The sequence below is a fragment of the Cydia pomonella genome, chromosome 4 (assembly GCF_033807575.1).
Source record: "Cydia pomonella isolate Wapato2018A chromosome 4, ilCydPomo1, whole genome shotgun sequence".
NCBI lineage: Eukaryota > Metazoa > Arthropoda > Insecta > Lepidoptera > Tortricidae > Cydia > Cydia pomonella.
Window position 1 is genome coordinate 12,683,491 of NC_084706.1, and position 18,073 is coordinate 12,701,563.

General features: G+C 36.4%; 1 protein-coding gene across 1 annotated transcript; it reads right to left on the minus strand.

Annotated features, from left to right (window-relative positions):
- Positions 1 to 515: 515 nt before the first annotated feature.
- Positions 516 to 6,586, minus strand: LOC133517515 (uncharacterized). Its single transcript, XM_061850846.1, has 2 exons — positions 6,206 to 6,586; positions 516 to 888 (listed from the first exon to the last, which is right to left on the minus strand). Exons 1-2 carry the CDS (start codon positions 6,570 to 6,572, stop codon positions 836 to 838), a joined length of 420 nt encoding a protein of 139 aa, XP_061706830.1. The 5' UTR covers positions 6,573 to 6,586; the 3' UTR covers positions 516 to 835.
- Between the last annotated feature and the right edge of the window lie 11,487 nt (positions 6,587 to 18,073).

Consider the following 18,073-nt stretch of genomic DNA (forward strand, 5'->3'; position numbering starts at 1 on the left):
GCACTTGAAAATAGTGTTTTTGATATAGTCATTTGTCAAAAACACTTTATTATAAAGTGATATATTTGTGAAATAAAAAGTTTGTAAATTCTTTATTTTTTTTTCTAAAATGAAAACTTGTGGATCCTTTTTGTGAAATAATAGTCAACCTTTCTTAATAATCAAAGTGCTGTCAAAATACTTAAGAGGCTTTATGTTTATTCATTTGTTGTAGTAGGATGACAACTGACCAGGATTGTAGGTAACTAAACTTTTTCTTGACGATAAATAAAAAAACAGATAAGTGCGAGTTGGACTCGTCCACCGAGGGTTCCGTACAAATATTTTTTTTTCAAATTTAAAGTTTTGAGATTTTTCCCTATACTCGTAGCTGTAGTTGTAAGATTTTTTTTTCAGAACACATACAGTCATACATAAAAATATAGATATTACTTACATTTTTTTATTAAAACAAACCTGGAGGTTTATATGTAAACATAAACATCAAAAGATACAGAAGCGTTTTTGCGAAGAGGAGATAAGTAAAACATTAGGTATAATTTATTTTATCAACAACAGTTTGGATTTCGTAAGTTCTTTTAAAACAGCAAGAGAGTGCATAAATGGATCGATGTCACAAAAATACTCATTATAATTTTTCGATGCTCGTTTGAAAAAAGTATGTCTGGAATAATTAGTACGTGCGAAACTCACATAAAACAAATTACGTCGACGTAAGGAGCGATGCGGTACATTAAACATAATATTTTGTAGCAAAATTGGGCAGTAATTTAATTTTTTAAGATTTTGAAGAAGAAAATTGTGTCCAAAAAGAGTCTTCTATTAGAAAAGGAAATCATATTGAAATGTTTGGCTGACTTGGCTGATGATTCCAGAGGAGTACCGGTCCTGTAACAAAGATATTACTTTCCAAATTTCATAGTACTCTTTTTTTACGTTAACTTAGAAGATTGATTTTTCACTTTCAGAGCAGGGACTGTAGATCTAAGTATATTGTTGAAATTTCAACTCGATACCTCCACGCGTTCCCGATATAAAGGCTCTTGCCAGGCAGACGGACGGACAGACAACAAAGTGATCCTTTAATTGTTCCGTTTTTCCTTTTTGAGGTACGGAGCCTTAAAAAAGGAAAAATATGTGACTTTTTCTCATATGTGTGTGAAGGGTTGGCCCTGCTCACGTCTTCTAAATCAACCTGTATAATACGTTTCTTCATCACACCTTGTACGTACAGACTTTTCCTAACAGAATATTTAAATAAGTAAAAGCACTGCGCTTCATTCTATTGTTCAAATTCAAAGAATCAAATACACACTAGAGTTCAAAGGCGTTTAAGTTGTTCTGGACTGGATCAGATCTTGACATCCTTTGTGAGTTTCTGACTTTTCTACAGGAATTAAGTTAAGTAATTAGTATTTGAACGTGCATTAGCCCCGTAATAAAGCTTGTTTGTGCAAGTTTGACTCTACTCGTTATTTCTTAATTAACAATGGAAGTTCTTTCAAGCACCTAAGTTAGGAAGTGCACTTAGACTTCTTGAATGTTACAACTGCGAGGAGATAAGTAGGTGCTAATAATAATTAAAAATGTACATTGCTTATGTTGTATTCGCAAATGTTAAGTTCTTATAATCATTACGTTTACGGAAGAATGTCGAGTTATGTTTGTTCACCTTGTTAGTTTTGATACTAATCACGTCTCAGATTTGACTCTGGAATTATGACTTCATTCCCTACAGCTAGTGCTTCCCGGAGTCCAGTTACAAACGCTCCTGTCAGCGAGATCTAAGTGTAGCCCTCACTAAATGTAGCAACATTTATGTTAATTTACGAACTATTCTGGTGAAATGTCTTTGCAACTAGAGCCTGAAATTCTCTGAATTGGAGATTCTTGCGTTTCTACCCTGTCTATGCTCTGAGCAAAGGCCAAAGAATGCGTTAAAAAGTATTTATATTTTGTATCTTATGTAGGTATCCAGAAAACAATTACGACGGTTTAAGACAAATAACATCATACTTATATGCGATTTTATAATTTATGTTACCGTAAAAACCCATTTTAAAAGTAGTTGTCCGTAGTAGATTTATCGTCTCTGTGAACACGCGTTTTAACTGGGATTTTTTAGTCAAAACTAGTTTTTGCAGTGTCTTGGTGAAAATTAGTTTTGATTAGACGATACACGTAACACAAAAAGCTTTTAATAAAGTTAATATTATAAAACATATAAAGTCGGTTTTGGCTGTTTGGTCACAGTTTCAATTTTTTTGCTTCTGGTTAAATACCGCGAAATTTTTTAAAAAAGCGTTATGCCTAGAGTTAAACTAGGAAACTAGTTTTCACCAAGGTACTTTAAGAAAACTAGTTTTGAATGAAAAATCCTAGTCAAAAATAATTTTCACCAAGGCTTTTCGGATAACTAGTGACAACGCGTTTACACTTAGGCGTTTTCACTTAAAACGGTACGGTTTTTACGGTACCATGTACAGTATGTACACACTATATTACTACTGGATAATCCATGTCCAAATCTAGATGCGAACAAAAGCTTTGAACTACGAAATATTTTAAGCAAAACCCTCATCACACCAAATCCGACTTGCATCTGACCGGTTTTTATATTTCAGTCTAAAGTATTGCCGTCACGTATTCAATATTTAGCCGAAATGTCTTCTCAAGGATCAAAGAGGTCTTATAGAAATGTAGCACGTCTGCCATATCAACAGTCGAGGCAATATGTCGGATTTATATCTCGATTTCTATTCATAACTAGAAGGCAAGTTTGCGTTTTGAAAGTTAATGTTACAATGTTGTTTACGCTTTAAGGGGAAAAAATTAAAGGTATTAATTATTATAATTTTAAAGTAACGAGTTGCAAAACATTAACCTAGTTAGTTAATAGGCAAGTAGAGTATGCAAGTATACAACGTGTTTTTTTTTATTTCCGTTAATTCCAAGGGTGCATCCCTAAGCTTAAATTAAGTAACTTTCTCAAAGACACCGGTATTCTTATCTTATCTTTATCTTGTATTGTTGTGATGTTAATTTTTATCTTGTAAGACCCTTACGAGCATGTACACTTGCCTTAGAGCCTGTTTACATATCGATTAGTGTTAAGTATGAGTTAATACATTTGCTACTAAACGCAAGTACTATCTCGGACGATCGATGTTCGAAATGACATGGATATGTCACAGTTTTCAATTGTTTGGTTGACTTAAATGAAATATCCGTTTCACCCGGGATGTCCCTTCGGGACATCCCGGCGTCAATCAAGGGATGTGATGGAGGAACTTGACCTCTAAACTCCCATAACAAACCCCAAAAAAAAAATGTAATACCCGTGTTACAACAACGCTATATGCAAAATTTAATTACTTAAAAAAAGTCCTTTAAAAAAAAAATTAACTGTGCCATTTAGTGTCCTTAAACGTACTTACCGATACCCGAAGTTAACGGAATTCAATAAAAACACGGTGTAGAGTACTGATATTCTAATAACGCGTACTTTTTTACATACTATTTTATTTAACTTCACCTTTTAATTTTTATTTTTCGTAAAATGTTATTAAGAGGGAAGTGATCGTCCATACAAAAAGAGAAAACGTATTTCCACTTCAAAATATGTTTAATTCTCCATGATTTTTAGTATGTTATTGACACAATGAAAAACTAGGTTCAAAGGTTTTCCTTTTTTCAAAATTTGCAAAACAAAAATAAAAAAATAATTATTAAAAAATAAAAGCGAAACCTACAAACTTAGGATATATTACGCTGAAGCGATCAACATCAAAATCAAAGTGATTTGTCAAGATTTAGTTTTTTTTTTTTTAATCTACATATTTAAAAGTAGCCTTTATCAATGAGACATGTCGGCTCCGTTGGGCCTCTACATTACAGTTTCAATGTGTTAAGAGTTGTCAAAAAAACTGTACACGAATTTCGCAGTTTCAGACAGGGGTTCCGCCAATATCGAGTGAAAACCCCCAATATCAGTTACTGCATAACCCCTAGCTTCAAATAGTTGCGCCCTCTTGTCTCGAGTCCGAACACATTCCATTAGGAAGTGCTGTACATCCTCGACAGAGCCGCAAATATCGCAGTTGGGCGACTCTGCTTTCCTCATCAGATGGGCAAACATATTTAATGGAATGTGACCGGACCGAAGCCTGTGAGCACGTACAATATTCGCCCGGTTTAAGTCAGCCACTTCCCACCAAGGTATCCGAGGAGGCACATTGGATGGTCTTGTACCATATTCCTTTTTCTTGCGATCTTGCATCAAAGAACTGCTTCCAGCGACCATACATTTTTCCTTTATACTGAGCGACTATTTCTAAGAAGTCTGGAGCAACATCAACCTCAGATCCCTCAGAAGCAGCCGCTGCCGCCAACCGGTCAGCCTCCTCGTTTCCCACCAAGCCGATATGTGACGGAACCCACTGTATTTTCAAACACCTTCCGCAATTTCGGAGCTTAGAGATTAGCATTAAGATTTTGTACGCCAGTGAAAAGCAACGTTCGCCTGAGGCACACCTGCTCAAATGTTGAATGGAACTTTTACTGTCCGTGAAAATTGCCACATTGGGATAATTTTTATTTTCAACAAACACTAAAGCCTGATAAATCGCCCAGAGTTCCGCGGTCATTATAGAAACTCCAGCTGAAATTTTATATTGTGCTCTTGTGGCACTAAATGGATCGAAAAAGGCAGCCCCTATTTTTTTATCGCACTTCGATGCATCAGTGAATATTCTATAAAAATTAATATATTTTCTATTCAGTTCTTGAACCACATCAATGCGCAGAGCATTGGCGTCGTGTGTGTGTTTTGCACCAACAACAGATTCTAAGCCGCTGCCGCGCTGTGCAAGACTTCATGTAATTCAATTTTTGACACCCAAACATCTAATTGAAACATTGGTAATGGTAATGACGCTGAATATGCTCTACAGAGATTTCCTCATTTACGACAGCTAGCAAAGGTTTTTTCCTTGTCTTAGTCCAGTACCCTCTTTGGCATGAGGCCCGCAACTCCAGAATCTTATCAACCGTGGCGTTATTTGACCAGGTCAGTGATTTCAAGCAAAACCTAGTGGCCAAGAACCATCTACGAAGATGCAATGGCACAAGACATAGTTCACTTTCCATAACGTGAATCGGTGTAGACCTGATAAAGCCTCTGATTACCCTTAGAGCTTGGTTTTGAATTTTTTCAAGCTTAAAAATGTGTCTGTTGGCGCTATTGTGAAAAAGTGCACTCGCGTAATCCAGTCTACTTCTAATCAAGGATATGTACAACCTCCGTAGGTGCTTAGGATGTATTCCCCAAGACGCGCCAGCTAAAGTTTTTAAAATGTTAAGGTATTTTTGTGACTTTTCAACCACATAATTAATATGCTCTCCCCATCGCAGGTGTTGGTTTAGCAATACACCTAAGTATTTAGTAGATTTATCAGAGCAAAGCGGTTGTCATCGGATTAATAGGTTAACTTGTTGTTTTTTATCACCTTTGCTGAAAATACAAAACTTTGACTTAAGTACTAGCTGAGACCTCTAGTCCTAAACTGTCTAAAATTTTTAACATTGAGTTTAAACTATCTTGCATTAAGCAGACACTGTCATGTAAGTTCTTTTGCCTGACATATAGCACGAAGTCATCAGCATATTGGAAAATTGAGACATTGACTATGTCGGTACAAATCTGATATGTAGCAATGTTAAACAGAAGAGGGGAGAGTGGATCCCCTTGAGCTAGGCCCTTGTCTGTCCACCGCACCATAGAAAAACCGACATCAGGGTCTCTTAGCAGAAGATGCCTCTCGCTGTTCATGTTATGTATGATGACCGCGACACCCCCATACGAGTCGAATCTATCATTACGAAATATAGTATAAGAGTTTATGTTTAGTGTAGAATTACTATCAAGCCATGTTTCACTAACGAAAGCAATGTGAACCTTTTCACTATTCATTAGGGCTTCAAATTCAACTAACTTAGGCCTAATACTTTGCGAGTTCCATTGCATGAAATTCAATGTTGATTTTCTAAAGAAACTAGCCATTTACATTTGGAGAATACAACTTAAAGAAATTTACGGAGTTGAAAATACTCATGAGCAGTACAACAAGTTCCTTAACTAAAATTTTAGCTATGAGGCTTATCTTATTGGTCCAGTTATCTTCAGACATAAGAATGGTTTTGACACCTTCAATAATTTGTGTAAAAACCGTGGAGCTCTCGTTGTTATCCCTAGCGGTAAAATCTTCGTTATTAGGGGAGTTCAAGGGTGATGGGGATATGATTTGTCTTGGTTGCTGGGCCTCTTCCTGGCTTTTCACATTCTCATTCTGTCGAATGTCTTGATCTGTCATCTCTTGTTGCAGTTGCGTATTATTCTTCAACTCTTGGGCTGCGCATGGTTCGACGGTGTCGTCGGAATTTTTATTTACTTTTTGCGATAGGACGGCGTCTCTATATGATTTTCCCACAATAACTGGTTTGGAAATAGGTGGCATTTCATGAGTCCTGGACTCTACACTTGCCATTTTCTTGTTCTCGCTATAGATCCACATTGCTTTTTTATAAGTACAGCCCTCGGATGCCATTATTCCCCGAATTTATTTCTCTTTTAAGAAGACCGGACACGATTTGTTTAAGGCCATGTGGGGACCTTTGCAGTTGATACATTTAAAATTAGTTGTCACACAATTGGCGTGTCCTCCTCCACATTTCGGACAGATCATTTCACCCTTGGGACAAGATTTGCTTAGATGGTTGTACTTCCAACATCGAGAGCATTGGCTGACAGGAAAATGATATGGCCTCACCTGAAACCGGCATCCGTAAGCGTAGATATATGGCGGTAGGGCAGCACCTTTAAAACATAAACGTATGACTTCAGATTTCGTCCACCTACCATCAGTATCTAAACGATTCAATCTTCGTACTGTTAAAATTTCCTGCTGACATTTAATATTTTTGATAAACTCTTCTTCATCAACTTCCAACTCAACTTGTTTCGCCATAAGAACAGCTTGTTTCATTTGCCCAATATGTGTGTATATCGTTATTATTGAACTCTTTCAAGGTCAGGAGCTTTTCAGCCTCCTCTTTCGTATTTAGCTGTATTAGGACTTTATAAAAACTCATATATTTGATCCTCAAAACTCCTTTGATATCATTATGCTGTAGAAATTTGGCCAAACTGAATTGTTTTGGGAGCCCTGATTTCGAAGCCACATACACTTCGATTTTTTTTTCCAACACCGAAAACCTCTCAGCCTCTATTTCACTAGTACGACCCATGCGTAAACCCTTTGGTCTCTTCCCCACAGTGCAAAAACTAGCATCCGACGTACAGCTGTCATCACTCAGGTCACCAACAGTCGATGATTTATCCAAATATTGTAGCACATCCGACATGGCATCGACTTCCAGCAGGGACTCCGCTTGGCTAAGCCCACTTAAATTCAAAAAAATTCCACCACGGCTTCTCGTCGAAACCCAAGAAGGCAACTCATTTGACCGCTGGCCACACTCGATGATGGTGGAGTCAAGAGACTCCGCCCCTTGACTTTTTTCACTCATTCCTGTTCCCAATTCACAAAAATTTACAATAAATGAAATTAAAATTAAGTAAGCAAATATTTTCCTCCCGTCACACTTGACACACGTCAATCATTTAAGATTTAGTTAGTGGAAAAATTTTCTCCCGAAGTGGAATTTCACAGAAAAAGTACCGTTATTTCGTTAGATTCAAAAAGCTATTCTTCTCTCTTAATAGCGTTGCTGTAACACGGACTATTACTGAGACTTCGCTGTCCGTCCGTCCGTCCGTCTGTCACCAGGCTGTATCTCATGAACCGTGATAGCTAGATAGTTGAAATTTTCACAGATAATGTATTTCTGTTGCCGCTACAACAACAAATACTAAAAACATAATAAAATAAATATTATTATGTTTTTAGTATTTAGGGGGGGGGGGGGGGGCTCCCATACAACTAACATAATTTTTTTGCCGTTTTTATAAATAATGGTACGGAACCCTTCGTGCGCGAGTCTGACTCGCACTTGCCCGGTTTTTTTATTCGTCAAACTACTTACATTTCAAGTTAAATTTTTTTCCTAGTTCATTTGCAACGTAATGATTGGAACTTCATCAAAATATTTTCATTAAAATATTTTATTTTAGATAAAATTAAAGACGATTAAATTGCTTAAATAATTAGTTGGTATTGATATTTTGTTTTCTATCATCTTCATACAATAATTATATCTAGCCACACTCAGCGTTTCTTATGCCAAAAGGCGGTATCTCAAAATCGAATGAACTGGATATGGAACATTATGATTAAAAGTTACATGTTTGCATTCCATTTTCAATTGGTATACTTCTTTTTAGCCAAGCTGGGCACTACGGCTGAGGAATAGAGCTCGAGCCCAAGTCAGAGATGGCATTATTATCAGCATTACATTACTTATCTTTAGACATACTATACCATGTCCAACACAACGTCGTGTCGTAAATCGTACTACAATACGATACCGCGTCGTGAATCAATTAATGCACGCCGTAGTGAAGTGTACTTATAATTTGTGTGATGTTTTTATGAAACTGACCTTCAGCTCGTTTCATAAACCCACACTTATATGAGTTACTCCTTTTTGGTTTAGAGAAGTATAGAGGAGCGGTTTAATTATTAGCAGCAATTGCGGTGTCAGCAGCGGTGATCGATCGTCGTATAAGTTATTCCAGCGTGTGAGCGTCATGCGGCCTGCTCAAAAATTCACTAGAATATACGCCATAATAAGCCAAGAGAAAATACAGAGAGTTTTAACAGTTTTTTTTTAATCATTCATGGTTAGATTCAATAGACTTAAATCGATTATTTGGACCGGGATATGGACCGTAATTTCCTTTTGTACCTATTGAGAAAAATCAATGGGCTACTTAATGACGAGGCTACGTACAAGAAAATAAAGTACAACACTACAGCTTGGTACAAGCGTGCTACATTAACACTAGTCAAGGAGTGTGAACAGGTGTTAAGCAAGGAAACAGTGAAGTTTCTTTTGCGACCCCGAAATGCCGCCTAAAATATGTGGTTTGCCTAAAATACATAAGGTGAATTCTCATTTACGGCCCATTGTAAGTCAGATTGATTATCCTACGTACGACTTAGCAAATCACGTAGCGAAGGTGTTGCAACAGTTGATCGGATATACGGAATCGTACGTGAAGGACTCTCGCCATTTTATTAAGATTGTGCAGGACGTTTAGGATTGAACTTGATGAAGTGATGGTTAGTTTTGACGTGGAGTCTTTGTTCACTAATGTTCGTGTAACTGATATGATTGAGGTGGTAAGAAACAAGATCCAGGAGAACGGCATCCTATTAGAATTCGGGAGGCTCCTTGAACACTACAAATTATTTTCTGTTTCGCGGGCAATATTATTCACAGGCAGAGGGAGTAGCGATGGGCAGTCCAGTAGCTCCAGTTGTGGCTAACATTTGAGCACCTAGCACTTTCTGCGCCCCCAGTTTCCGATAAAATTTGGAACGTAGGTAACTCGTAGATGATGTGGTCTGCATAATTAAGGGCGTTAAAGAGGAAGCTAAGCTGATGCTAAGACACCTCAATAGCATGCATCGATCCATGTCGTTCACATTAGAAATAGAACAAGAAAGGAGTAGGTATTGCGTTTCTTGATGTGAGACTAAATGTTAAGAGTTGTGGCATGCCGGGACGCTCAATCTATAGGAAACCGACTCAAACAGTTAAACTCGGTTGTGGCATCACTGACCAATCGAACAGACGCTCTGTTTGACTTGCTACATCTAAAACAGGAGCTGGACCGTGTTCAGAGAGACCTGAGGATGAATGGTTACCGAGTTAACAACAGTAACTCTAATTTTATGGTCATTACCAGCATTTCCGCTTTACTTTAAATGTAACTAAATCATCCAATGTACACCTCGTGCATTTGATTTTGCCACGAGATATTGATTTTATTTTGATAAGCTGTTTTGTGTAGTTGGTTTTATTTTTTGATAAATATTATTAACTTTAACAAGTAGTAGGTAAACGCAAGACAAACATGATGAGGATACGATACCTAGGGCGGCTTATTAATAAACAAGCAACACAAACAGGGTACTTGGCTTAATATTTACTTAACAGTCTCTCGGGCCCTGGCGCGCGTAATAGTATGTACAAAAATATTGTAGGCACGATTGCGGGTAGATATAGATATACAACATACCTACGAACAACAAGTAACAAGTTTTCAGAATATTAAATCCAAAGGTACCGCTTCGAGATATTCTTTAAATTTATGTTTGTATATGTATAAGGTTATGTAACCGAAAGCATACAATCGGAACCCTAAATATATAGTGAGCTGTGAAATTTCATGGAGAAATCGTCATGCACTTTTACGACTGATGTTACTATAAAAGCATATATATAGCAAGCATTTATTTAAGCGTATATATAGACTAAATGTAATATAAGCTTCTAAACAACAAAATTGACGCACCTGATCTTCTTCTTCAAAAAAAATATTGTGGCTCTAATTTTGCAAAACATACTTTCTTTAGACGAGCCTGTCATGATTACAATGATAAATTCTCAAATTTCAATTAGATTTTCAATTAATTTGAATGCTTTTTTACGTTTGTTACCTCAGAACTCCGTTATTTCTCAATCGATTAAAAAAACATTATTTAATCGAAAGTTAAGAAAACAGTAGATTTGAATTTTTTTCGAAGTATGTGTTTCTATCGCCTCTAGGTATAACTAAATATATGAAATTATTGAAATATATGAAAACCGGGCATGTGCGAGTCGGACTTGCGTTTCCAAGGTATATCACAATTTGTTTAAGACAATTTTATATAGGTACGTGAAACGTCTTGAAAATCTCGAAAATCAAAAACCAGATGTAACGGAAACTGTTATGGCACGGTGTTTCTGCATCTATTATAATTGCTATTTGCATAGTTTAAACATCGAAAGTTAGGAAAGAAACCATTACTTGTAATTGAATGTACCGCTGACAGATTTGGCGCTCGTTTTGCGCCAGTAACGACGCATTTGGAGCTAAAATAACTCTTATGCGCGGTATTTACCCAGTGATCAGTCCATAGACGTAAATAGAAAAAAAATGACATTAGATTAATCTTACTTAATTAATACAAAAAAAGAAACGTGTAAAATAAGAAGTTAAACAAATTTAAATGTGAAATTTTTCACAGATTACTACTACCTATATACATAGAGATAACTAGACTACTACTCTTGTTTGAGGCTGCTGGGTGCGACAATTAATGTATAAAATTGATGCAAAGTACATAGCTTGGATAGCAAGATGAAATACAAAACAATAGTACAAGGTGCCCAAATGCGAAGGCCGAAGACCAAACCTATGTCCGCGTAGGGCCGAAAGCTCGGAGCGTCCTAGGGGTGCGTGGCGTGCTTCCCGCAACTTCCCCATGTTTTAATAGCGAAAGCCGAAGAGAGAGCTGCATTAATGTAGTGCTCAAACATAGAATAATAGTACAAGTACCTAAGCAATCAATAGTACATGTATTATTGTGGCTGTGTGCCAGATATAGCCCGGTCGCATTTATTGTGTTCAATTCGACTCACGCTTGACTCTAGAGGCGCGCCTCCTTACGCGGTGCTTCAGCCTTCGCAATTTCTTAATTGGACCATCATTCTGTGTTTCAGCTTTAATTTCCCGCAGCTCGGCCTTTGGTCTCTCGTGTAGGCGTGACTCTCCAGCACATTTCGGGCCTTCGGTCTTCGCATTAAATCTTAAATTTTAAGATATGTATTTGTGGACTTTTCAGAAAGCATGCCTTCGGCTCTACTCGGGGCACAGCCTTTGGTCATCGAATTCAGAACCATATACTATTATATTGGCTTATATGGAGTGCATGCATTTGAATTTTTGATGAATATAAATAAATTTTGCTAATGCGAGTTGAGTTATTCTGATAATAATAAATTTAAACATCACATATTGATTGCTGAGTTGTCGTAATTTATCACGCGCGCGTATTTATTAACGAAGGCATCGATATAAATTAATTATTCATAGTCACGACCCGCCTGATACTGGATCAATCGCTCCAGGAATAAGGGACTTGGTGAATGCTGTCCAAATTACATAAATAGCATTTTACGTTATGTTAAGATCAATTCAGCATAGGTACAGCTACAATTGAACAAAATGTGTAGCTAGGTTCTTATAAATAATAAAACGATGTGAAAAGATTATATGACATATAATGAATTAAGCTTAACTTAATGAATTAAGAGTAACTATAGTGGTAACCGAAGGCAATGTTATTACCTACTTATATTTTTAAGAGCATTATGAGTTGTAACTCCCATTATATACCTACCTATACCGGGTGTTGCTTGTAATAGGAACAATAAATTAAGCTGTAAGCTGTACTTCTCAAAACAAACAACATGTGCAGAGCGACTTTAAAAAATAACTTATGTTTTGATTTTTTGAGTATATTCTAAGATACAACGTATTGCGAATTGCGTTACCTTTTAATTATTTGCTCATGAATATTACATGCAGCATCTGGTATACTACGCTTTATGAGCAAGTGTGTTGAAAACAATACCTAGAGTACCTAGCTCGTAAATAAAGAAGGTTGACAATCCCTAAACAATGTCGCAAGAATCGGCAAGTATGTATTGTTTTTACATTTTAGCTATTTACTTAGGTAAACTGCCACCCTGCTGCTATTTATAATTTCAAAACGTAAAATTTGACTTAAATGGCCATACTTATAGTCATAGAATTAAGAGCATAAATAAATCATTCGGAGCTCTTAGAAAAAGTTTAAAAATGTTATAACTAGATGGCCGAATTATTCGGTTTATCTGCATATGTCATTTTAATAAACCATTTGAAAATGCTCGAATTACATGATTAACTTTACAGAGGAAGTCAAAGTCAAAATATTCTTTATTCAAATAGGCCTTGCAACAAGCACTTTTAAATCGTCAAATTTTACAAATATCATCTTAATCTAAATATCAGAGCAATTTATTGATGCAGTTATTATTGTTCTAAAAAAACATTGAACTATTATAGATATGGTAAACTTAATAATAAGAATTTCTCAAAAGGATCGTCAAACATCAGTGTAATCAGTGTAAGTTAATCATATGCAGCTGCATATGATTCACTTCCTAGGCAATACCCTCGTAACAAACAGGTCAAAACGCAAAGGACTCACTATTAAATAAACTGTCTTCTAATACTTAATCAAAACATGATAATTAATTTCTCATCATGTGTTTTAATGATAACGTGAAAACGTAACCTGATGGAAGAGAGTACTTGAAAAGTTCTGGAGGAGCTTAGATTAAATCTTGTAAAATTTTTACAGTGTTGCAACAAGATGAGCACAATAAAAAATCATTATCATCATCATCTGAGGTATTGCAGCCGCGGATAGGCCATAGCCTGGTCAAGCAAATCTCTCCAGTCCGATCTATTCGTAGTACAATAAAAAAAACTTGCTGAATATACGGAACTTTTATTGTTGGGAAACCTGTGGAATATGCCGAATACCGAATAATTAGTGAATATTCGGACCATCTCTACTAGTGATTTACTATAGATATCTTATATTCATTTACCAATTAGCGCCATCTGTAAAAAGCTTCAACCCCCCTACCATGAGTTTACCGCAGCCATACCTACTCGCTGGCGACTGCGTATATCAGATCTCACTCTCAATAAATGTAGGTAGGTATCTCGCAGATCTCGCTCAGCCCGCACATCATATTTAGTATATTGATGAGTGTGCAATGTGTTGCGAGTAAGTTGACGAGTCGCTTCGAAAATAGCGGAAAATAACTCATGGTAAGGGTGCCGTTATCAAATTACACAAACATACCTACGGTAATCGCCTCTCATCCAATCCCAAATTACGCTACAGCCCAATTACTGGTTGCCATAGTAATTAGCGTCGTTTTATTTCTCAAACTCTCTCGCCAATTACCGCTGATAAATTAATAATTAACTCTCAGGGGTGTTGGAATTGTACAGTTAAAATGGTATCATTTATCATTAATATGCTGCGAAATATAATAATTCATCTCATTTTATTCTTTCGCACTTCAGACAAAATAAGATAAATAAGGACAGTGTCGAGTCTAGCCCAAGATTCAACAAATGTGAACAGTGGAACCTCTATAAAACTATTCACGATGAAAACTCTAAAAAGTTCATGTTAACAATTTTACTTTTGGAGATGGTGCTGACTGAGAGAGGTTTTAAGTGGTATTTGTTTAGTCTTAAAGAAGTTTTAATTATTAAATGTTTCAAATACACGTGCAAAGAAGCATTTATAGGCACGCACTTTCGAGTTACAGAGGTTTTTAAGTTATTCCATTTTTAATTTTTTAAATTTTCATGAAAACTCTGAAAGCTACAATAAAAATGTGCAGGAGAAATATATTCTCTAATTTTACGGAGGATATACTACATTTGGAAGAATATTGTTAAGACTTATAGTTTCGAAATTATATTCTCCTTATAATATTTGCGATTTTGAATATTATATGAAAAAAAAACCGACTCATTTGTACGAATAAAAGGGCAAAAACGTATGGAACAGAATTAATAATCAGTGTTTTTTTTTACATTTTTAATATTTGACAATGGCCATTATATGAAATTCATCACTACCGCGCACTTTCACAAAATAATGTATGAGTACATACTTTGAAAATTTTCTTTTAAGGATAAGATATTAATGGGCTAAATTATCCAATTTTTTTTTCGTGCAAATTGCCACACTGTGATTTTAAGGGCCTAAACTGTCACAAAAAGTTACATACGTTTTCATTGTTTGTCTACAAATCAGTTTTTTTATTTTATTAAAAGGTTTAACAATTATTTCAAAAATGAATTCCTTGTTCCTAAATTACGAGTATACGAAAATGATATACAACTTGCCCTAGTTCCTAAGAGCAGAAAGAAAAATAGCATAGGTATGACCCGGGGACCCTCCCTCTTTTTGGGGCAATAGTCTAGGGTCTGGGGGGTGGTAGGGGGGTTAACCTCGTGGCTACCGGGCTAAATCAGCTATATTTGACCTAAGGAACAATCATGCTAAGCGGCATCGCCTCACACAAAAGTGCATACTCACTGCGTTTTTGCGATTATGTGACAAGCCAATATCGTCCGGTGAACTGGTAATCAGTGAGCCCGTTTACTTACTCCACTAGTCGTCGGACGCAAATATTATAAGAAGAATTGAGCATAATTTGAAAACTTTAAGTCTTAAGAAATTTTTTGTTTCGAAAAGTAAGACAGTGAAATACTCAATGTTATTTATTCAGTGCTATAACTAATTAGGAATCACTTTGTTCCGACTAAACAGTATGTAAATCTATATAGAATTGGAATTTATTTATATGGAATTTATATAGACTGAACTAGTCTTACCTAAGCAAAGCTAGTATTATGCGAACATATTCATATTTATATGATGCATACTTAAATATATACAAAATTACTAACATAGAAGTCATCCATCACTTTGGAAAAAGTGTTCACACTCATCACACATAAATTCCCCTACCAGAATTTTAACCCAGCACCCTTCAAGTGGCGGCCGCGAAAACCGTGAAAAGTAGTAAGTGGCGGGGCCCCCATGGGTTGTCAAACATATATCGCTAGAACCAACATTAAATAGCGCTCATACGCGCAGGGCACCTGGGGTGCCCTTCATATTAATAGGTCGGGCGAAACCCTACATTTAGAGCGCGCTTCGCATGCTCATACGCGAAGGGCGCCTGCGGCGCCTTTCACACTCAGTGTCAAGATCAGTATAATATTGGAAACGGATGTAATAACTAAAACTTGAATTTGTCTGTAACTGTCTACACATCACACTCATATTCGCACTCAGAGTCGGAATTTATTTATTCACGATGTGTACTGTCGTGTCTCGCATATTGTACGTCGACTTCAACGTCAACCAAGCATTGTTTTATCATGCGGGCAGGAGCGAGACTGGATTTAAAAATACTATTTTCTTATTTAAAGGTAAGTATCTGATGGAGAAGCAGCAGTCTAAGTCTAGTCTAAAATCAAAGTACATAATTTTAACTCCGATGACCTACATAGTCTGTTTATCTTTAGACGTATGTTCTCAAACGACTCTCCAGAATACTTCTTGTATTTTATATTATTGACAATATTTTAGTATTTAGTATATATCGTGTGTGTAGTTCACATGCACACTTCCATAACAATGCGCAGTAGCGGATGGTTCGGTGCTAATCGCTGCAGCGTGCAATCAAACGCTCCCGATCCGTCGGTACAATAAGCCTTAATTAGTGCCAAATAAGGGCCCTTGTGTGCGCTTGTGGTCCAAATCTCAAGATATTGGATTGATAATATAAAGCGGTAGCTTTTTTGAGACTGGCTGTTTTCCTTCTGTTTGGGTGTGCATAAAACTTAGTGAGACTAATGCGAATTATTCCTAGACCAATCGAGAGGTAGTCGCATTAAGACTTAGTCAGTCCTCTTGCAATGTTGTCCAAAAGCGTATCAGGCACAGGCAGACTTAACTTATTACGGGGTTTTCCGCCTATGGTTAAACGTGCAATTCGTCAAAATAACGTGTTTTAGGCGTATCGCGAAATGGGCAAAACAAATAATAGACACATAGCTACAAACTGCTAATTTATGCTCACTGCGTTTGGGTTTTATTGCAAAATAGGTAATATACTCGTAATAGGCCAATAGTGACATAGACCAATAGCGAATTTTAAATGAAGTTTTGTCATAACGTGGGGGATGTCATACTATTTATTATGGGTCACATTACTGAGTCATTTAATAACGACCTCCTAGCCTAGTCTGTAGTGCCTGCCTATGAAGCAGGAGGTCCCGCGTTCAAATAATCCTGGTAAGTGCATTTATTTGTGTGTTTATCACATAGATATAAGAATTAAGGATATTTATAACGAAGCATAATTTCAATGAGTCTCCAACTGGCCCCCACCACATCATTGAGGGCGGGGCCAGACAACTAACTCACGCGCTGTGATTGGACAAACCGCGCGAAGTAAGAGACGAGAGCGGTGACACTAGAGGGAGGACAAGTCGATAAAGTTACAACAGCTATCGATATTTTATATGTTCGGAACATGGCGTTATTGTTTTGACATTAAAACGTTTTGTTTTAAATAATAATTTCCATTGACTTATTTTATATTCCTTCAAATATTTAACTTAATTTGCGAGCTAAGATTTTTAAGGTACGAGTAAGATATATTAGTCGATCCATTAGTTCTGTCACAATAGTACATTACTATAGAGGACGGGAAACGAAGGGTTGCAGACCAAGTAGATATAGAGGGCCGAGCGTAGCGAGATTTATAAAGAGCTTCTGTCAAACTTGCAATGAAATAATAATAATAAAAAAGGATGTTTTTTTTCTTTTTTGTGTTTTTTTTTATTATAATTTTGGGGTTAAGGAAAGGGGAACGGAAATTTGATTTATTTGATAATGTTATTAATGTCCAAAATTGTAAATAGTTTTTCAAAATTACTTGTAGTTGTAATTTTTTCTGAATTATTTTTCTCACTGCACCCTCATTCAAGAATTTCTGTTTTGCCCTATGGTTGCCTGGTAGAGAATGCCTTAAGGCATTAAGGCCGCCATTTGTACTTTTTTTATTGTGCAATAAAGTTTAAATCAATAAATAAATATTTTTGCGCTACGACGCACGGTTTAGGAGATACAGCCCTATAAAGATTTTCAGGGACAGTAGACTGAGTATTTGATATACATTTCAGCTTGATACCTCCACGCGTTCCTTAGAAAAAGGGTCTTGACAGACAGACAGACGGACGGACGGACAACGGGTTCCTTTTTTTCCTTTCGAGGTACGGAACCCTGAAAATAGCGTATCAGACTGTGCGCCAAAAGTAAATACTTTTGGCGCATAGTATTATACGCTATTCTATGATAGCTTAACAAAAAGAGATATATATGTCTCTAGGTATTTAATAGAT